The 22,744-nt window shown below is 41.2% G+C and overlaps 2 protein-coding genes across 11 annotated transcripts in view; one reads left to right on the top strand and one right to left on the bottom strand.

Moving 5' to 3' along the window:
- pparg (peroxisome proliferator-activated receptor gamma) overlaps positions 1-15,417 on the bottom strand; it is a 35,586-nt gene extending 20,169 nt beyond the window's left edge. The window contains exons 1-2 of one of the 4 annotated variants that reach the window (XM_046076318.1): positions 15,289-15,417; positions 14,485-14,732 (exon numbers count right to left, since the gene is read on the bottom strand). Coding sequence is in view for 1 of the 4 variants with exons in the window: in XM_046076317.1 (XP_045932273.1) it covers positions 13,933-13,984 (52 nt within the window). In the remaining 3 variants the exon portion in view is untranslated. Of the gene's footprint in view, positions 1-13,932; positions 14,006-14,484; positions 15,155-15,288 lie in introns of those variants that run through there. The other 3 variants (XM_046076320.1, XM_046076319.1, XM_046076317.1) reach the window with 3 other exon arrangements.
- LOC123987425 (metalloproteinase inhibitor 4-like) overlaps positions 14,626-22,744 on the top strand; it is a 39,405-nt gene continuing 31,286 nt past the window's right edge. For 2 of the 7 annotated variants that reach the window (XM_046076327.1, XM_046076321.1), the window contains exon 1: positions 14,687-14,841. Coding sequence is in view for 1 of the 7 variants with exons in the window: in XM_046076323.1 (XP_045932279.1) it covers positions 14,660-14,779 (120 nt within the window). In the remaining 6 variants the exon portion in view is untranslated. Of the gene's footprint in view, positions 14,842-20,248; positions 20,297-22,744 lie in introns of those variants that run through there. The other 5 variants (XM_046076330.1, XM_046076329.1, XM_046076323.1 and 2 more) reach the window with 4 other exon arrangements.

The raw sequence follows: 22,744 nt of genomic DNA, 5'->3' as shown, positions 1-22,744 counted from the left end.
TGTGTGTGTGTGTGTGTGTGTGTGTGTGTGTGTGTGTGTGTGTGTGTGTGTGTGTGTGTGTGTGTGTGTGTGTGTGTGTGTGTGTGTATTTAAGTGAGTCAACACATGCAGTTAAGCATGTCACACTTTTCATGTAAAATCTTTTAAAGGATCTTTGAATGGACAAAGACAGTAACTGAGACAGGAGTGACGTACAAAAGTACAGACTGACCCACAAAAGCTGGATCATTAAACAAAATGACGCTACCACTGCAATGTTAACTTCAGGAGAGGGAACGGTGTTCTCCCAGTCTGAAAGCAGCAGTTCAGGAAAAAAGAGGTGAAACTAAGAGGTCAAACAGAGAGATGTGAAATATTTCCTTCAGGGACAATGTTGCAAAACTTATGAAATGTTTTTTCATGTCATATTTCTTCACAATTGCGATGATTCAGTCCAAAACGGACTGAAGCAAAGGCTGGGGATCAGATTACTGGACAGAAAGTGGGAGAACCTTTATTGGTTTATATACAAAAAATCCACAAAAGGAAAACACTTACAGAGCTCAACAAAAACTTCTAAAAGAATACAAAAAGCTCATAGTGAAGAAACCCTGCAGTCAGAAAATATCCTGTATAATCATCATTTTTTCCGAGGGTGTAGAAGCCTCCTACACAGTAACTCATTTGACAGTCAAGCAAAGAAAATGCACGGAGCGAGGAGCAGTCTAGGAAAGGAGAGAAGGCAACACAGGAGGCAGTGTGGTATATTTAGTAATGTAAGAGACAAAAGGCAGAACCTGCCCCACTGCATTCAGAGGCATTAACCCTCTTATCTTCTCTGTTTGCATAAAAACTATGCTCTCTCTTTGAGGGTAAGAACTACACCACTGATGCCAAAGCAGACAATCGCTCGACCAAAATTCACTGTTGGAAGCAAGTTTCGATATTTGAACAGATTTAGTTGAAAAAGAATTGCATTGCTACATGAGAACTGATGAGAAATTTGGATGCAATATACACACATGAAAACGACTTATTTTTTATGGTATTTTTTATACATCATAACCAAGTGAAGCAAACTGCAAGTGGGTAAATATGAATAGAGATGTGCATGTGATTAATTTAGCACTTCACAAGTTTTCTTGTTGTTGCCTCTATAACATCCTGATAACGATGTTGCAGAATATTTCCCCTCTAGAAGAAGGCGTGTTTTTCTTTTTTTTTTGGCAGAGTAAGCTATTTATATTATGACAGTTGTCCCTATATATGAATGTGTGTATATGTGAAACACAGAGACAGAGAAAGACGGAGTGAGTTAGTGCACAGAGCTCTGTGACTTCCTGACCTCTTCATGCAAAACAGCATGTGGTTCAGTGTCAGTGACTAAAACAAAGATATGCCCGCCTGCACGTCTGCCTCACAGTCCCCACAATTTCTTTGAAAAGATGAAGTGTGCTTAGTTTTTACCTGGCTAGTCCCCACATGAGGAAACTGTGGGATACAGTGGAAAGATCACGTGGTGCAATAATGCTGTACTTTATATGTAAGCAGCTGATTTTACCAATTTAGTTATTGAGCAGGAGCTCAGTGTTACCCATCAAAAACATCAGGGTAAAATGTTGCATGCATCACTCTTCAGGAAATCTCACTTCTTTTTTTTTTTACTTTGGTGGTGTGAAGCCACTATGGGCAGAATTACCTGAAAGGGCCTTCCCCTTCTGCACCTAAATGATCAAACAGGAGAGTAATGGAAAACCATGTGCACCCAAAGTGTCAGCCAGCGGTCTGGACTGCCCTCTTGACAGGAACAAGAGTCTCCTGGTGTCTGAAAACCCACTTGCTTGGTTGGTACTGAATTTAATCATGAAACGTGGCATAGTGGGAGTTCAGAAACCAAAATCTCGTTCTGCTTGGCACGGCTCTGAGTAAAACAGCACCCAGACAACCTCTCTCTGATTTCTACTTGATTTCTGTCTAATTTTTGGCTTTCATCTTACAAAAGCTAGGAAATTGGAGCACTGACAAACATCAGGTCATCCTGAGGTCAGATTAAGGGGGAGGCAACATTTCTTACAAATGGGCACAAATTGAAAAAAAGTTAGCTTTTCTGCATTTTGCAAGCAACAAACATGCACACCCAGGGTTCAGTTACTGTTGAGGATAGTTTTTGATCCGAAAATTTCACAACTACTTCATGTCTAATTCGGACTTAAACCTTGTGTTTTTTTTACTACAAAAGAGCACCTGGTTTTTGCATTTACACAAAGACACATGCAAGAACGTAGAAGACAGAAGACTGTCTGAAGAATATGTAGAATATGGACCTGCTTTACATGAGCTAGTTAAAGATAAAGATTACAGGAAGAAATGAAAAACAATCTATGAACTGTTAAGGTTTTTGAGCTCACCGGTGCTACGAAATATTACAGAAATCCCAAACACAAACCCAAGTGAGTTTATGAGGCGATGAACTGCCTGAGAGGAGGCGTGCTGAATATCAAACAAAACTGGTAAGCACTGATGTCTGCTCCCAAAAGACTGAAAGTGGAATTCAACTCACCACACACCATTTTTAAACACACACGTGTTCATTGCAGCTATCACAGCCTAGTCTTTTATCACATGTAGCAGTAGACTGGTCTTTGCATTCTTTGTAGCTATCCACGGCTCATTCATTAATTAAACATGATGAACTGAATGACGGGGTGACACAACGCACACACACACACACACGCACACACACACACACACACACGTGTACAGGACAGTCCACTCACCCTGTTTCGATTCAGAGAGTGTTCAGTGTCAGCTCAATGACCAGCAACCAAGTGCCAAGTGACAGTGGCAGTGACAGGAGAAGACACTGATTGTGTTTGTGTGTTGTGTGTGTGTGTGTGTGTGTGTGTGTGTGTGTGTGTGGTCATGCTTTTCCTCAGGAAGTGATGACCGGTAGAAAGGGAACAACATACACACACACACACATTTTCTCTCTCTGACAGAGTCTGGGCTCAGCAGAAGTTCAGACAGCTAAATATCATGTGGTCTGTTTGTGTGTGTGCGTTTGTGTGTGTGTACAAGTGTAAGCAGTGTAAGTGTGCGTCTTTCATTCTTAATTTTTTATGTCTGCATGTCTCTGCGTACAGCATATACTTGTGTTTGTGTGTTCATGTGCTTAAAAGAGTTTTTTGTTGTATTTGTGTGCTCTGCTGTGTGTGTGTGTATAAGGTGGCAGACATCAGATGCAGATGATTTCCTGTTGCTTCACTCTGACAGGCGACCTCATCATGCCTCTCTGGTTGCACTTCTCTCCCTCTGCTCAGTCACTCAGTGACGCACTCACTTCTGCCTCCTCGTGCAATACCAACACAATACATGGCTGCCATTCTTATTTCTTTAAAAAAAAAATCATCATAATGATTACTTTCTAACCAGAAATTGAGATCTATTATCTCTCAGAAACTGAAGCCAGACGCTCAATGAGTCCTTTTTTGTTCAGATTTTATCTGAGGGTGAACCAATTTCAGCATTGCAGCAGAAACCTCAAGTCGATCCTTTTTCATTCAGATATGGCAGATATAGTAGAGTACAATCTGTGCATACAGCACTATAATAATGATGGTCAGGTTATTTCAAATCATTATTCCTCACTTATTTTTTTACAGTACATGTGAAGGCCTAATTGAACATCTGGCTGGGGGATAGCAGTTGAAAAATTTGCCTTGTGGCTAACACATTTACAGTGATGCTGACCAATGTGCATCGTCCTTTCAAAATATAAATAAATAAACGCACTGAGACAGCACAACATCCAGTAGAGACATTTGTCTCTTAGTATAAATGTGTTCAAATTTTACGTTTTAAGTAAAATACGCAGTAATGCGTTCCCAGGCCAAACAAGAGAGAAGTGGTTTCTTCGTGTTCACTGTGGACAATGGGAAATGTCTGCCTTCATTTCCATGTGCATATTAGTTACGTGACTATAAAGTGATGAACAAAACCAATACAAAGCAAAACTTCAGTAACAAAAGTGATCCTGAAAAAAGTGAAACGAGTATCAAGGAATAATGATGCAAATGAATGAATGAAGCGAACCGTCTTAAAGTACCTTCCAACAAGTCAAATTGCTCTTTACTTTAACCTTCCTTGGATAACTATGACCTGGATGACTGACAACCTTCACAGACAATTATGAAGGAAATGAGTCAGAAGAGACATACTGACTGAACAATTCAGAGACAGAGAGTCTCAGCTTGTCTGCTAACATCACTCATTCGCTCTCAACTGTGTGATTTCACCCAAAAGGGGTCAAGATTGGACAGGTAGGGTCACGTTAGCTTGACAGCAGCTTTGACTACTGAACTCTCATACCTCAAATGTGCACTGGGACAGTAACCGGTCCTTCCAAAATTAGAAGGAATGTTGAACTGCGTGTTTTCCAAGAGATGTCATCAGTTCTTTGAAAAATTAAAAAACAGGACAAATTTGATCACTATTGTACATATTTGGTAATAACATTTGTATCTGTAGATGTAACTGTTCATATAAAATAACTTATTGCTTACCTAAAGGCTCACACAAAGCTGCTACCCACACCATGACAGATCTATCACCATGTTTAACCATTTGAAAAAGATACAGCACTGTAGGTTAAAACCAGTGACTGTATATAAAGGGTCTCCACTTCCTCCCACTGTACAAAAACAAAGCCAAAATATCCCGGATACAGGGGCTGCCATCTTGCACTGGTGAACCAGAGTGTGTGCACTACAGTGATCAGATTGGAGCCGCAGTATTGACGTCCTGCCCATACACCCAGCCCACTCAATGCAAGCAGGGCTCAGCTGTCGATTTGTTTGATAAGAACTACTTAAAATGGAGGTTTATGACCTTTACTGCAGCCTGTCACCAGGGGGAGATCAAGATGTTTTGGCTTCACTTTTGGGGAGCCATCCCGTCGTCTATCTTTATATACAGTCTATGGTTGAAACATAAACCTCAGGTATCTGAACAACCTCAAGTGAGGGGGCAAACTGTGAAAAATGACTCATCAGCTCATATGATACAATTTTTTCCAACAAGAGACTAGTTTTTGTGTTTCTGTAGGCAGTCGGACTACAATACCCAACACAACCCCTGTGACCAGTGTTGGTTTTCAGTGCCAAGAACTGGTTTTCAGTAAGTCAAACTGCACAAAAAAGCAGGCGAAGCAGCATCACCCCTGATGTGTGCAACCTGAACTTCACAAACCAAGCTAAACTCTTATAAGATTCAGAAGTGAGAGGCGGCACTATGGTTGTTGGCTGCTTGCTGCTAACCCTCTAGCCGTTGTTGCCAAGGGGCTGCATTATGTATTTTGGTTAGCCATTGATATTGTGGAACTAAACACTGATAGATTGTTAAACAGAACTGAATACTAGCTGAAACTTATGAAGACTGGACAAACCACACTTGATGACTGTTTCTATCCATGTGCAGTTTTTTTTTTTTCGTGTGGCAGGTGATCTTAAAGGAATAGGTCAACAAGTCGGGAAATGCGCTTTTTAAATTTCTTGCTGAAAGTTAGATGAGAAGATCAATACCATTTTCATGTCTATGGATTAAGTATGGAACAAGAGCCAGGAAGTGATTAGCTTAGCTTAGCATAAAAACTGGAAACAGATAGCTTGGCCATGTCCAAAGTTTAAAAAATACACCTACCAGCTACGGTTGGTTGTTTTTTTTGATCCGGTTTGCTTTATGATCTTACATCAGTTTCATTTCATGCGAACTGACTAAACTGGCAGATGTCATTATGAGACGTTCTGGCCAATTAAAAAGAGACAAGAAGCAGTTCTGGGGGGGACTCAAAAACAGTAGCAAAGCTGGACTCAATGTAACAGCCACCTCACTAATGGTTAAAACTATAAAACAGCATGTGCATTTTGGAACATAAAACATCATGTCATTCATGCTCATCATATGTGTTTACTATGTTAGTGAGGGAGCTAGCCAGCTATAGTTTGACAGTCCAGTCAGTAACATAGCAGTAACTCATTTTGATCCGCTCCTGTTTTCTTGTTAAAGTTACTGCATTACATTTACTCATTTGGCAGACGCTTTTATCCAAAGCAACTTATATTTGAGGAACGACATAAAAGCATCAATAAAGCATCAATAAAGTAAGATATCTACAAATGACTGTAGATACTAGTAAGAGCAGCAAAAATACTAGTAAGAGCTAACTAGATTGCTTTGTGTGTAGGGATGGCAGAGCCAGACAACGTTCGTTTGAGGAGCGCAGTAGCCGAGAAGGAACGTAAGCTTGTATTATGGTTTTAGGTAGATAGGTGCGGACCCAGTAGTCACTCTTTATGCGAGCATTTGTGAATTTGATTCGGGAGGCCAGTGGAGGTCGCTGAGTGAGGGAGTGACATGAGTCCTTTTGGGTAGATTGAAAACCAGACGCATACTGCAAACACTTCCTGTTTCCGTTTTAAATTAAAAACACTCTAGCCTTTCAGTAGACAGAAGCCTTTCATTTTTTAACAAAGCTTTTATTCTGAAACATTTGTAGGAATGTATTTCTGGGTTTTCATTATGGTGCATTCAACACCTAGAGGTAAAATACAGTATTACTGGTCCAGTCTGATATTTGACTTGACATCAAACCGGTCTGAACATTTTTACATCGGCCAAACCCTACTACCAGCACCTGTAAAGCTCATCAATAAACACGTCTCTCATTTGTTTATGTAGAATACAAACAGAGATGCAATTGTTGCTTTGTGGGGAGTTACGTCTTCAACTCAATATTTAGTGCACAAACAATAGAGTGGTATTGTTCTAATCTAACTTGACAAGAAAGTGAATAAGCATGTTACCCAACATGTTGAACTACTCCTTTGAATTGAGCTGTGGCTCTGTACTAAAACCTGATAAAGTGGATTCTAAAATAATCACACTACTTTGCAGCTTTGCACCTATGGATGTCAACATAAAATAATAATCTAACCGAAAAAGTGGGCATTAGGAGACAAATGATTAGAATCATTAAACACCCCATACTGTTAGATTTTTTCTCCCGCCTGTCTGACCCAGATCTGAACAGACACGGTTGGACTTGGTATGTTCAGGCCCAAATCACAGTTATAATCAGCTAACCAATCACCAAATGTTTACACTATAACACACACACAACCTGAACGGTTTAAAACAAAAAGGGCTAATCAAATTCTTAAATCTGTCAACACAGCCTTTGATCATTGTCACAAAAGTTAATTATCCATTGTGATGAGGAGTCGAACACATACACACACACACACACACACACACACCACACAAACCCACTGATGTTCAGAATATGTTATATATATATATATATATATATATATATATATATATATATATATATATATATATATATATATATAATATGTACAAATACAGAGCACTTTGATTGTAAAGAAACATATCAAACCCTCTTCATGCAAACACATATGCTGCATATATTTGAACATGCAAGGGCATGTAAGCACACTTAAAAACTTAGTATTCAAATACGGGCAACGCACATCAGCAGGTCACATGGACAGAGACTGAAAGAGAGAGAGCATCCACTGTTGTAGTATGTGTGTAATTATGTCTGCCCCATATGCTGCTCTCTGGGAATCTTAAGATTTAACAATAATCTGAGGACATGAACTTTCTTCCATTTCCTTTAAATAGTTATGAGTTAATGGTTGATGAGTCTCTTGAGCCTTAAGAGCTTCCTCGCTGGATAAGGGGAAGGAGCTGTTATGCTGTCAAGGCCTCACTCACATTCACTATACAACTGTCACTTATGGTGACATCACATAGGTTAATGATCATTTTATGCAAGTGTGATCTCAGCTGTGGGAGTCGTGTGAAAAATCACAGCGGTGAGGTTTTACAGCAAAACTTGTGTTTTGATGGAGATAGGGAGTGAGTGGAGGGCAACACGGTAGGAAGAGGGAGATGTACAGTGTGGAAAGGGTCATGCCCTGTTCCTCGAAGTGGAGAGGAAAAGACAGGAGTGTGCTGCCTTCGGCTGTTGTTTAGCTGGACAATAACAAAATAACACATGACGTGAATCTCATTCACAGAACCTACTGTAAACACTTGTATACCGGGAAAGGTGTACGCAAAAGAAACTGATTTAGAATTGTCTGTGAAAAAGGAAGCTTCAACGAAGGTTTGAAATGAGACAAATAAGAGTCAGAGTTGGCTGAACCATTGCTAACCCCTGCCCCGCGATTGTCCAGTTGACCATAACAAGTCAGGCAGGTACGTCAAGCTTTGGCTTTCTCCACACATTAAACCAGTGTGCATGGGGCTGTAGTGAGAGGGTGTCTTTTTTTTAGCCTCATTTGCCACATGAGCAATTAGATTTTTTTGATTAAACTTTGGTGTAACATAAGCTATCGTCCTGATAGCTTTATCTTGCAACATCAAAAGTCCAAAATATACCCAAGACACAAACGAGTTGTAAGCTAAGCAGCCCTACAGGGTTAGGTAAGAACGACGTGTTCTACATGGATCACCAACTTGTGAGGTTGCAAACTTTTTGCCTGGGACATTCAGCTTTAGCCTTGAATTTGACTCAGCGGGACACAAACAAACAGTATTTTCAACTAACTCATGGAACTGCGTCAGCTTATTGAGCTAGCTACTGCTGGCGACTGTTGTCATTTCCATTGGCAGAACTGACGACCTCCAGCCAGAAAGAGAGAAACTCGCCTTAGTCTGACATGAAGGACCTACTCAGAAGCAGAGGTAGCGTGGGTTCATGAGGGGAGCTGGCCCAGGGCCCCGGTTGGGTGGGGGGCCCCCTAAGTGGGCCGCAAAGCTTATGTCAGTTGATCAAAGATGCGGCCGAACGAGTGGAGCTACATGAAGTTCATTTCAAATATATATATATATAAAAAAAGTAAAAAAGTTCAGCTGTTCTTATCAAATTAAACAGTCACTTCACTAATGGTTTAGTAATATCCTTAATAATAAACCACCACAAGAATGACAATTACCAACAAAAAACAGTATATTCTGAGCAGACAGGTTTTAAAAAACATAAATCATAAGGTAACATTTGTATTTCAAACAAATGGGAAACTTATTAGCAAATTTGAACAAAACTCCCTTCACCGTCATGCATCATGGGAATTCTAAGGGATGGACGTAGGCTACTATGTATCACCCCGGATCATGCGCCGTAAGGATGCGCCCTGGGAGTGCTGTTTGAGAAAGGAAAGCCTCACATGTCGCGGTTTACCAACAGTAACAAAGGGGGGTGGAGCTTATTCAACTGTCAATTTATTCAAAATCATCAAAGAATAGTTAATGACAAGGACAAATGCAATTCGAAATACCAAAAGAGGTAAAACAGAAGTTTCTAGTAAATGTTTCCAGTAAGAGGTAAAACTACCGGCAGTCTTTGTTCCTGTTGTTTTTCCCAGTTCCTTTGGCATTTAACCATTATTAGCCAATTTTAAATTGTGGGGGCGGATTACATGCATCATCCCTTGCAAGACCTGAACTAGTGATGTCTCAAGCGGTGCCACATCCAGTGAACCCAAGGAGGACCTTCTGCACACAAAGTCTGAGTCAGTCTTAAGATCCCACTAGAGACCGAGGTTTTGACCTAAGGAGCTGCTGTTTGCTCCCACATCTTTCTAAAAGGGAAATTGGTGCAAAGGTTGCTAGATATCCCAACTGTCTGTTGAGTAATATCTATGTTAAAGTGCATTGGCAAGGAAACTCTAATAATTAGTTTATGTTTGTGTCAGCTGACATGTGTCTTTAGGTTTGTGTGTGTGTGTGCGGAGATAGATTACCAACCAGGCATCTGCCTCAGACCTCCATGGGACCTCAAAAGCTCCAGCTTCACTGTGTATCAGTTGTTTTATGGTAATTAGTTGCAAATTTGTTTGGGAGGATGCAACACTAAAGCACAATAGAGTTGGGATAAGGATGATATGGATAATTCCATTTTATTCCTACTGGGGTTCATTCATTTTCTTTCTGTTATAATATAATTGTACTTATTCAAGTAACTGTTAAGCTCTACAATCTGAAAATACAGTGACATTGCAACAACAAGCTGTAACAGGACAACACAGACAATCTCACTGCCTGTAAAAAAACCAACAGTTCAGTCAGATTATCTAAACCACTTTATTTAGAGGTAAAACCAAAAGTAGTTGTACCCGAGATTATGTAATAATCGCCTACTGTGCAGGAAAATGGTTTACATCCACATCTCCAGTAAGTATGGTAGATATTGAAATAGAAATTGATGCGATTTATAGTTTTGTTTTCCTTCTTTTGTCATTTTCCATGATATAGAAGGTTGAATGAAGGCAGTGGCAGAGCAAATGAAAGGCTCTCCTCCTCACCTCGGCCCTTGTCCCATTTATTTTGAAATGTTATATTACAAAGGACAGCAAAACTGGATATGACTAGTGTTTATCTCTGAGACAATAGTTGTTAGTTACAGCACTAATAGATTATGATCATTTTTCATGTGGGAGGAGGCAATGAGTAATGGTGATGCTAAGCAGCCTGTACATATGTTTTATTTGCTGCAGAAACAGAAGAGAAACAACATCTTACTTTTGTCACTGTAATTTCTTTACTAATAAAGAGGGCAACTGAAAATTGGCTTCTTATCTTTAGTGTAACACAGCACCCAAACATACACCATTGTTTTGAGAAAGTTTCGCTTTTGGGTGTGAAAAATGGCACTTAATATAAGTGTGGCTATGAACCAAGAGCCATACCTTGCATTAAAATGTGCTCTTTTCTAATTCAGACACAGACTGCATTTAATACCAAGTGTAAGAGTGAGAACTGCAAACTTGCTTTGATGTTGCCCTGAACACGAGTCACTTCTCAGATGGCAGGTGTTGTGATTGAAGCGTTTGCTCTCCACAACATCTTGTCATGAGAGAGAGAAAATGTGAGCAGGTGTACAGGGTTACAAGTGATTCATTTTGGAAAAAGCTATGTAGACTGTGTTCGCAGTACATATAAAACTGAAAAGCATACTGTAAAAATACGCAGCATACTCAACTTTAAACATTTTTGTCCACAACTATTGCTATTCCTGTTTATAGATTTTTTTCAACTATACACCACTTTAGCTCATTTAAATCCTCTCCCTCATGAATTACAATGCAAATCAGTACACATCCAGGAAACACTTTGTTACATTGTACAGTAAAGAAGAGAGGACACTGTGGTTTCACAGAGTACGATGGAGGCAAGATTAACAAGCAGAGCTGAATGTTCCATCAGCAAACAACCTGCTTGTGTGCCAAATTTGGTTTGATTTCAAAATAAAACCAATCCTGCAACAAACAATGTTGCTGTAAGTTAGACAGTAAATGATGAAATGATTGGCCTTTAAGTTAATAATTACACCCAATAAAAAAAACAAGTGACCTTGAGGCTAAACTGGGTCAACATGGTCTCAATGTCATCTGATAAAAATCTAATCAAAAGTGGGCCTTTTCAAAATGCTCACAACAACAATAAGAAAAAGCTGATTTATAGTAAACAAACCAGGATGTCGGCTTTGAGGAGGCTAAAGTGGTTAACTATCTGTGGGTTGAGCCAGAAGGTGTCACTCATTTATCAGTTTAGTTAACAAGCACATAGTTTAACATCTTCCTTCCTTTCATGCAGTGGTTGTGTGTAGTTCTTACAGAGGTTTTATATATCTGCCTTTTTAAAGCCACTGCCAACAACTGCTCAGAAGATTGAACTGTTGGTGCTTACTGTATTTTTAAATTCACACAGATTTTCACAGACCAAGAAGAATCCTGGTGTGGAGGCTTCTTTAAAAACCTGAATTTTGTCTTTACACTAATTCATACTAAGCTTTGTATGGAAGTATGTTTGTCTACAGAGAGTTAAACATCATTTTCAGGCTGTGTGAGAGACAACATAAACATAGCATGGTATCTTGAGACACTCCTTTCATTTATGACAACAGAGCAAAGTCCAAATCTGTCTCAGTCATTCACCCACACACACACACACACACACACCCCTCTCTCTTTAGGAATTATATAACTTGATAAGCAATAATTCACTGAATGGCTGCTGTATCAACACTCTCATTCTGTCAGTCAACTCAAGCAGAGATTACAAGACGATTTTTATGTGTTTTCCTGTGACTGATTTAAACTTCCTGAGATTTTAATCAGATATATCTTAATCCATCTGTGCGCTATAGACACACCTTTCTACATTGGGCACACAAAAGATCCAAAACACATAACAGCTGCCGAAAAAATATGGACGCTTGAAACACAAACACATAGGAAAGACCAAACAGTTATGCCCAGCGCAACATGAATTCAAAATTAACTCCACTGTTATAAAGTCAATTTTGATGTTAAAATGGGAAAGGGATATTGTGACATTAATCTGGATGAGCATGAGAGAAATGACCTTTTATAACTTCTCCAAAATAGAGATTATTTCTCAACCACAAATGTATCTTAGCTTCTCACACAGCCACACTACATCAGGAATGACATTTTAACCTTTAATAAACTTAAAACCCATGATATGATCCTGATAAATGCCTAATAATCTATAGCATGAGTTTGATGAGTTATGTCCCTGTTACTTCATCATTACAAGGATTATCTGTAAAACCTGTAACACAAAGTATTCAACTTTCAGGGAAGTGTGAGTGAACTGCTGATTTACTCTTGATGACTTATTTCTCTCTTTTTCTGTCATTCATTTTCAACAGCAATCTGGTTGGCTTTTTATGGTAGGAGACTTATACTTCTGGTAAAAGACAACTACTTGCCTGTTTATTTGACTTTCTATTTTAAATCCATATTGCTTTTTTTACAGAGCTGTTGATTTCCATTAACTTTATTATCACAGAGTATTAGGTATTAGGAGACTATCAAAGACCACACAGATGGTTTGACATGAACATGTTATTTATGTAACTGGCAGCTATTTTTCCAAAGCTGTTGTAGATTGATTGATTTCCTATCATCCAGGTGGCGATTAGTTTTAAGTGCTGTCAATAAAACCACTGAAATGAACAGATTTTCTACCCCAGTGAACTTTTCATAGAGATTTATTATTGTGTGATAATGACGAGCCGTCTGCACGTTCAACTGCATCACCACAATAACACAACGCCTGACCAAAATAAAATGGTAAACAGATCTTTATCTCGATCAAATATAGCACGTCCGCGAGATATTTTTTAAATAGCATAGTGAAATTACTGGACACTAGCAGCTGCCTGGAAGACAAATACCTTCAGTGGTCACTGGCAAAACACTGCATGACTCCAAAAAATGTAGGACTAATGTGTCTGAATCGACCCATTAGAACTATGAAAATCTAGAGCGAAAACACAAGTTAAATTGCTTTGAATATGTAAAAACATTTAGTTTAGATAATAGATAGTAATCCTTGGTACATTTTCCCTGATTGTATCAGATTATTGACATGAACATCATACAAAGTGATGACTTTGGATATGGTGAACAACTAGACTCACTGTTGGCACTGACAGTCTGAGTATTGTACAACAATGTGATACGTCTGATTTCCGAGTGCTGTTGTTGTGTCATAATAAAACAGTATTAGGGCCAGTTTGCATCAGCTGCCACGGAGCCACACAGCAAATCTCAGACAGAAACCAGAGTTGGCCCCTGAGTTTGTGCTGAGTCACGACCAAGGTTTTCCAGTCTTCCAGTCAATTCAAAAACACAGAACTGCCTGAATGTTACGCAATTAGCCTATCTATAGATTCCTCATATGACACTGAAGACAGACGTGAGAGAAGAAGGTGCATAATACATAAAAAGTCTTGCTTCCTCACACAAATCGATCCCTCTAACGGGCTCACCCATAAAAATTGTTCGATGTAATAAACCCAGTGGGAGTGGGACACTAACCGTCTCCTGGACTCACCTGAGAAGCTGTGACCACTTTGATGGTTAAAATCCCCGCCTGGTGTTTGCATGTCAAACTCACACTCACACTGTGGCCCGCAGACACCCTGTGCACTAACACCTGATTGTGTGCCAGTTGTCATTCCCGTGACCGCACCCCCCCCCCCCTCCTCATCCTCACCATCACCCCCCCCCCTCCCTCCTTCCCACCCACCCCCATCTGTAACATTAACACAGCTGGTAGTCCATGACCATGTAAAAGTGACCACCATAACAAGATATGACACCTGACAGTCTTAAACAAGAGGAAATGTGGACAAGCATGGGTGATTCAAGTGGTTTCCAGTGTAATCCCAGTTTCGAGCACAATAAATTCAAATAGGCTTTTTTTTTCAGAATTATTTCATGTCAGTGCCAAATCTTAAACTACTCTGTATTCTTTGAAAAGCAGACTCAGTGTTGACGGATTAAATAACTTTTTAAGGTGGTTTTTCCAGTGCGTAATCGCCCAACCAGCAGCCACAACACTCAACAGCGCAACACACTGTGAACCGAGCGGAAGGTGACTGACCTGATCAGCGTTTTGAAGCGCGCAGAAGACCGAGCCCACTTGCTTTTTGAAGTCGGGTCGTCTTCTTCGGTTGTACAAAAAATGTACAGTGTCAGCCCTGGGAAGCGCGGCGTCTCCCCTCGTCGCCTCCACAGGAGCGCAGTGTCAAAGTAGTCGGGTCTGTTTGTTTCTGGTCATGCTGCTGCCGTGGTCGGTGTCAGCCAGCCTCTCTCTCTCTCCTCCCTCCTCTCTCAACGCAACCCGGGAGCCTGAGGACACGCCACGCAGAGGCTTCGAATTACCCTTTAATTTAAAAGTACTTAATTTTAACTTTTTTCGGGGGAGAGGGTTCTTAGTCGTTTGAGCTGCGGGAGCCAGGTAATTTAAAAATCATTTGGAAATGGAGACTATTGGCTTGGTTGCTTGTTTATTGTTGAAAGCTGCATTTCGGGTTGAAGCCAAATTGATTAAAGGAATAACGTTAATGTTAGTGGGACATTTTGGGAGACGCTAGCTTTCTTGCTGATAAATTAATTAAGTTAGCTAAGATCAACACTGACCTATCAAGATGTACTAGGCTAACTTAGCTTAGCACGAAGACTCTAGGCTCTGTCCAAAGAAAACAAAATCCACCTAGCAGTACCTCCAAAGCTCACAAATTAACTCGCTTTATCTCGTTTGTTTAACCTGATAAAAAAAAGTAAATTGTGGTTTTACAGCATGCTGTGCCACAGAAAGTTACTGCTCCCTGACTTAAATGGTGAATGTATTTTTTAAATTTCAGTTTTTATCAGGGATTAGCAAAAGAAACTGGATATAGCCTACCTTATTAGTTGAGGAGCTTTAGAGTGTATTTCCCATCATGTGTAATTACTTTAATAAGTTACTTATCTGTAAATGAGTGACACCTTTGTAGGGTTACCCCCCTCTTAGTCAATTAGTGGACTAATGATGACTAATAGAGTCACACCACTGGTATCACAATCACGTTTCCACACATTCTTTGGACTTATCTGCTGAAAGACAGTAATAGTGGAGCAACGATTTGACAGATTATGCAATTACATCCCAATTCAGTAATAAAAAAAAGTGACCAGCAGTTATTTGTAGAGGACAGCCTGTTGATGCTTTCATTCATTGTGGTTTACTATGTTTAAAATAAAAAAAGTCACTATTACAAGTTGACCTAGAAAGAGATTCTTATAAATTGTAAATTAGTGTACTAATTGTCTAATAAAATTACATCTGGAGGCTATGCAGCTTACTTAGTAAATGCACAACAAATAGTCATGTGGGCTGCATCTTTTGAGACTCTATAGACTGTAGGTTTGAGGAGCCTAGACTAACCCCAACCTAAACCTCACTCTATTTTTAAGACTAAACCATGCTCTGAAATCTACAGACTATTTATCTTCTCTGTTATCTGAGAGCAGCCGTGGTTCTTCACATTGTTTTTCAAACTTCCTATCTTGAAATCACATCTATGTCAAGATATTGGATGTCTTAATGTAATAATATCGTTTACATGAGGTTGAAAAATGTTTTTCTTAAAGAATGCAAATTAAAGTGTTCCACCGTTCAGCCTGCTCATGCCACTTGTAAATGTTAAATGTTTGCTAAAACATGGACCTGCAAGGCTACTTAGACTGCAATGTGGCATCGCATGAGCGCTGCTGGCGAAAAGTTCTCCTGACAAGCTGACATATTGTGGTTAGATTTGGTTTTAAACTTCCGGTGGCTCACAGAGACGCACAACAGGCAGCAGAGCAGCCTGGTGAAGAAACGTTTCCACAACCTTAAAGTTCAGTCCGTGAAGAAATAAATGTTCCCGTTTTTGTCAGTCACTTGACCAGACACTGACCTTCTGTCGGCTCCAGTGATGCAGCTCCTGCTGTAAATAACTGCTCTGTGACTAGGTGTGTAGGTGAAAGGACTTAATTATTACTATTTGAAGTTTGAGTCTTTGTATGTCATAATTTGCATTCATGGATTTGCAGACAGATTTGTTTTAACAGGCTAACAGATCATAGCGTTTAATTAATTAATGTCTTGCAGGTTTGTTGTTTTTATGTTTTCTGGTCTGTTGTTGGCAGTGAATGTGACATTTGATTTGCAACATTTGATTTGCAACTTTTCAGCAATTTTAGCAATTCTTGAAGCAGCCCAAAGTTTCAAATAGATAACTAGAAATATCCCAAGGAGCTCAAATAGTCAGCCCGGAAATTTCAGACAAATGACTCTGATTGTGCAGCAGAATTCATCGCAGCAACAGAACAAAACAAAACGTGTAAACGGATACTTTACAGCTTCTCAAATATCGAGGTAAAGTTTAGCTCTTATGTGTCAAAATCAGCCAAAAGACATGAAACCGTGCTGCACGCTGTTCAGAAAGGTGCCATACAGTCTTGTGTGATCACTGTTTTAAAAGCGGCTGAATGCGTAGTTCACTTGTGCTAGTTTCACTGTGCAGCCGTCAGCTTGAATTCAGCTGCCTCCGATCTATCATAACTCAACACTGTGAACTAAGACAGCTGGCACACTTTGCTTATTTACAGACCCACACACACATTTTCTCTCGTTCTCTCACGTGTATAACAGTTCTCCCCACGCAGAATTTCTTTGTGCTGAGCTAAATAAAATGACGCCCTTGAGAATTTTCCTGCCCCAAACAAAACGAGGCAATATTTTCTGATTGTTTATACAGTTTGAGAACCGAGGGACAGGAGCTCTGGTATCTGAAAATGTTCATCATGAAAGTGCTTGTGTATCTTTACAAGACTCCCCTACGCTGTCATGACACCATAATTATTATAAGTAGAACTGACATGTAATTTTTTTGGCCTAGGAGGGGATTAAGCTGTTCAAAATCAATGAAATGACAAAAGGCCAAAATGTCTTAATTTCTTCCTCCATCCTCAAACATATTGGATGATAAAATAACTAAATCTGGATATTATTATAATATTTAACCAATGTAATTATTGGACCTTCTGCCCCACGTCCATACTGCCTCGCTCTCAGTCTGGCTCCAGCAGGTTGGGATGAGCACCAAGACAAACACGGTTTGGCTAGTAAAGGCTTGCTTTGGCACGTTAGCCGCCCACGTCCCATGTCCCTATGAGCAATGTGATGGAGACGTTCCCACAGATCTCCACTGACTGGTCGACCCATGGACCAAGAACCACAAGCGGAGAGTGTTTCCTCTGTCTTTGTTGTACGGCAATGCGTACAAAGAGTTTGAGCGAGAGGACCTGTATATGTGTTTCACATCATCTGTTAACGACAGGCTGGGGAAATTGTTGTATTTGTCAGATTTACAATCAAAAGAATGCAGGATGTTAGAAAAACTCTTAAACCTTTGGTGAATTTGGTATTCATTTAAAATACATGCACATTTGCTTATACTGTTTACCTGTGTATACCATAAAATAAGTCCTACTTTACATGTAAATGGTGTGGTTTATGTTAAAGATTTAAAACTTTTAGTGGCACCTACTGAAAGGGGCCTTTCCCCCCTGCTTTATTTGAGTGTAAGTGGAACATTGAAGCTAGGACATGAAAGAATTTAAGAAGAAAAATTAGAAAAAAGGTAGAAAAGAAAAAAAATGTAGGCCTCAGATTTAAATTGCTGTGATGAGCAGAGTAAACCAGTGTGCTAGAGATTGGATATCATGGATGTGTGTTGTCTGTGTGCATGAAGTGGATGTTGAGTGCTATGCTGAGTGTGTCGATATGTATGAGGTTTTGGCGAGGGCAGTGAATGACAATGTGAGAGCAGAGCAGCATGACATAAAAAAAGAAGAAACAAAAGTAACAGTAAAAAACCATCTCTATCAACACCTGATCATGATAATAAAAATAATAATAGGGGCCATGTTGACATCAGTGATGGTTTTCGACTTGTGTATTGTTGTCATGACCGGCTCCAAGGGCCGTGGCAAATAAAGGGAGATACACCAGAAGTGCACTGATTTATTGACAAAAACATTCAATTAAACTGCAAAATGAGAAGACACGTAACCAACCAGTAAAGTTAGCGGTGTAGGTGAGAGTATGTGTGGGCAATATGGTGTGCAGTTGTTGGCAAAATGATAACAGCCAAACAAAGAAGAGTCTCACTGAGAGCAGCTTTTATAATTAAGGGGAAACATTGGGCCCAGCCAGCCCAAGCGGAGGACCCTGCCTACTAATTACATGCAAATACATTACATCCTGGAAGAGAAGAGCAAACAAGGCGCAACCAAATGGTCCAGACGGCTGTATTCAAATTCTGTACAATAAACACTGAACACAAAACATCTCTAAGCATGAATCTTTGCAGAAGAGAAATGTACTTCTCATATGCAGTCTTTACACATGTACATAGTGCCATCTGCTGGCTCAGCAAAGGTAGTTCAACCCCTTCCTCCTTCATTAAGGAGCACAAGACTGTGCCTTACAATATGCTCATTCTGCTCAGATCAAGACTTGATGATCTTAAGCCCTCAGTATTTAAACGTATGAAATCAGCTCTGAGGGTTAATCATAAAATGCTGTTCTTCATGCATGTGTTTATGGTTGTGTTAGGCTTTGTAAGACTTAAAGTACTTTCCCTTTATAATAGTAATAAAATATGCTTGTAATATGGTGAGCATGTGACAATGACATGGCAGCCACAAGGGGAAAGAGTACTGTACAACAATCGCTAATCTCTTAATGATCGTCCTATGATTACAAAGTCATGGATACCTTTGTAGTTGCATAGACTTATTCAACAGAAGGAACCATCTTCTTGTTCAGGCATCAACAAACAAAAAAGCCTCACTCACAAAAAAGTGTAAAAAAACCCCCCAAATTCTCCTCTTTACCAGAGAGAGAGAGACCAAACTGTTATAAAAATACATATATATGAATAATAAAACAATATTAATATATTAATAAAACAATTGATGTCGTGAGGGATCCTCTATGTAAATTATGTCAGATAAAAAATGTTTTATTAGTATAGACTTACCTGGTGTCCCGGCATCAGTGATCATTTTTGATATATGATATATTAAACACCATGTTGCAGTTGGATGGATAATATAGTAATAAACTGATTCTTTACATTGATCATTTCAATTCATTGACATCACAGAATTGCTGCTTAAAAAAGACCGAAGTTCTAATTATTAGAGCAAAAATGTGGAAAGAGAATCTGTGCACAGGTGTAAAATCTTGGACATAAAACCTTAAAGGTACAATATGTAAGAATTGGCCACCTTTCAAATCCATACTCCAAACAAATTAGCAGCCTCCCAGTAATCATGGCCGGATTGAGACCAAACACAGCGTCTGAGACCGACAGAGGCTAGTTTGACGACAGGGAATACAGTAGCTCTAGCGAGGTGATTTACAGAAGCTTCAACCAGGACTCTGACTCCAGGGGACAATGAAGACACAGCTGGTTCAGGAGAGACTTGAAGCGGGAGAGGAGAGAGAGGGAGGTCAGAAATCAGTCAGATCCTACCTCCGGAGGCCTGAGCGGGGGTTATGGTGGGGTCAGCGGTGCGGTTCTAAGATTGCAACCAGGTGTGTGCTCGTACGTGTGCTCGCTTGAACTCATGAGCGAGCATAATCCAAAACACAACCACTTTCATACAGAAATACCACAATAAACGGAGGAACACCAGCATGCTGGCTGTGGGTTTTCTTCAGACATGTTCAGGTTCTGTTACTTCAACGTTCCTGTCTCAGAGCCAGATCAACACCGGCGCCGTACCTTTCATTCAGCGCAGCGAGCCACATATCGGCACAATACTCCCGAAAAAAGGCAGCGTGACAGGGAGAACAGACAGAGCTGGAAACTCAGGTAAACTCCCACTGCAACATTACAGTAATAGTTTTATCAGCTGCATGCAGAACTAATCCATGCACGTTACATGATAACGTTACATTTACTGCATTTAGCCGACGTGCTACATCGTTAGCTCGCCTGCTGCTTTTCAGTAACTATCTTTACTATCTGTGAATCTGTCGCTGGAGGCTCAGCAATGTCAGCACAGCTACATGTGTTGGATGATAATGAAACGGTTAGTGAGTTGGACTGAATATTATAATGCGATTGTGTCACACTTAACAGGGGTTACGTACTGTAACCCGGATTCTATGAGTATAGGCGCAGCCCTCTAAGGCTATCGCTATTGGGTTTACCCCTTCCGCGCCGCGCACTGAGAATTCTAGTCTACGCCCACCCACAGCGTGGGCCTCTCCTATGTCTTCTCTTTGGCGAAGCAGGAGGAGTCAACGCCTCACTGGCCCATACGGTACCACCAAGCACAACTCACCTGCCCAGAGCCATAATGAGCCACCCAGTCGCCCGCTGACAGCGGCATTGGGCATGGGAGGCCAAGGGCCACATGAGCACCCCCCCCCAACCATCCCATGGGAGAGGGCACACTCACAAGGAGATTCACTCAACCAAAACACTCAGTACTGAGTGAGTCAGATGGAAAAGGGAGACATCCCGCAGGTAGAAACGGATGAAAGTCCATGGGGACGACCAGGAGGCCGCCGTCCACTGTCATCCCATCGTGCAACGCCACTGAGGAGGCCAGTGAGACAGGTGCTGCGCTGTCAGGGGAAGTCCCTTGGACCACTCCCTGTAGTGCACAAACAGATGCTGCGAACGGCGCCAGGTGGCCGTGCGCGCCACATAACAGGACAGCGTTTGCGCCGGGCAGAGGAGGTGGGACATGGCTTCCTCCACTGACCCATGGGGGGGAGGAAAAGAACCCGAGAGGGTGATGACCTGCGACCGAAAGGAGTTACGCGCAATGCTTTTAGGCATGAACGCCAGGTTAGGGCGCAGAACAGCCGAGCTGCCGTCGCCCTGAATCTTGAGACACGACGGAGCCACAGAGAGGGCAGCCAGATCGCTGACCCTCTTGGCCGATGTCAGAGCCAGAAGCAAGGCGACCTTAGCTGAAAGGAATCCCAGATACGCCGTATCCAAAGGCTCAAACGGGGCTTGGGTTAAGGCGCGTAAACAGCGGCAAATCCCACTGTGGGGCAACAGGCCGCGTCACCCAGGGGATGGGGGAACACAGTCCTGTCCCCGAAGCCCTCGTGACAGGACGAAATAGCAGCAGTGTAGGTTTTAACTGTACTGAACGCCAGCCCCCCCGTCCATGAGCGACAGGAAGAACGAAAGCACCGCCGACAGCGGACAGGTGACCGGGTCCGTCCCATGGTCCAGACACCAGCGTTGGAAAGTCGACCACTTAGAGGAGTAAGAGGACTGAGTGGAGCCGGCCCTCGACCCCTGGATGGTGCGAATCACCTCCCGAGAGAGACCTAAGCCCTCCAGGTGTCGCCTCTCAGCGGCCAGACCCAGAGAGGCCGGCCGAGGAGTGGGTAACTCCTGATGGCACCCACCGCCTGAGAGAGAGCGTCCCCCCTCAAAGGGAGTTTCCAAGGCTGCCCCGCCAGCAACTGCTGGAGACAGGGAAACCAGGACGTGCCAGGGATGTGCACGTGCTGGTCGTATAATTAGATTATCATCAAAAAGTTGATTTAACGTGGATTCTGTGCCTCTCCTCTCTTCCTCCAGACTCTGGAGCCTTGATTTCCAAAGGAAATGCAAAATTTACTTTCATCAGAGAACATAACTTTGGACCACTCAGCAGCAGTCCAGTCCTTTTTGTCTTTAGCTGTGTCTTGTTCAAGAGTGGCTTGACACAAGGAATGCGACAGCTGAAACCCATGTCTTGCATACGTCTGCATGGTGGTTGTTGAAGCACTGACTCCAGCTGCAGTCCACTCTTTGTGAATATCCCCCACATTTTTGAATGGGTTTTGTTTCACAATCCTCTCCAGGGTGCGGTTATCCCTATTGCTTGTACACCTTTTTGTACCACATCTTTTCCTTCCTTTCGCCTCTCTATTAATGTGCTTGGACACAGAGCTCTGTGAACAGCCAGCCTCTTTAGCAATGACCTTTTGTGTCTTGCCCTCCTTGTGCAAGGTGTCAATGGTCGTCTTTGACAGCTGTCAAGTCAGCAGTCTTCCCCATGGTTGTGTAGCCTACAGAACTAGACTGAGAGACCATTTAAAGGCCTTTGCAGGTGTTTTGAATTAATTAGTTGATTAGAGTGTGGCACCAGGTGTCTTCAATATTGAACCTTTTCACAATATTCTAATTTTCTGAGATACTGATTTTGGTTATAATCAAACTTAAAAGGAATGAACACTTGAAATATATCAGTCTGTGTTTCACTTTTTGAATGGAATTACTGAAATAAATCAACTTTTTGATGAT

Source organism: Micropterus dolomieu, linkage group LG18, assembly GCF_021292245.1.
Source record: "Micropterus dolomieu isolate WLL.071019.BEF.003 ecotype Adirondacks linkage group LG18, ASM2129224v1, whole genome shotgun sequence".
In the NCBI taxonomy this organism is placed as follows: Eukaryota; Metazoa; Chordata; class Actinopteri; order Centrarchiformes; family Centrarchidae; genus Micropterus; species Micropterus dolomieu.
Note: the sequence above shows the minus strand (reverse complement) of the source record. Positions and strands in the feature narration are given on the sequence as shown.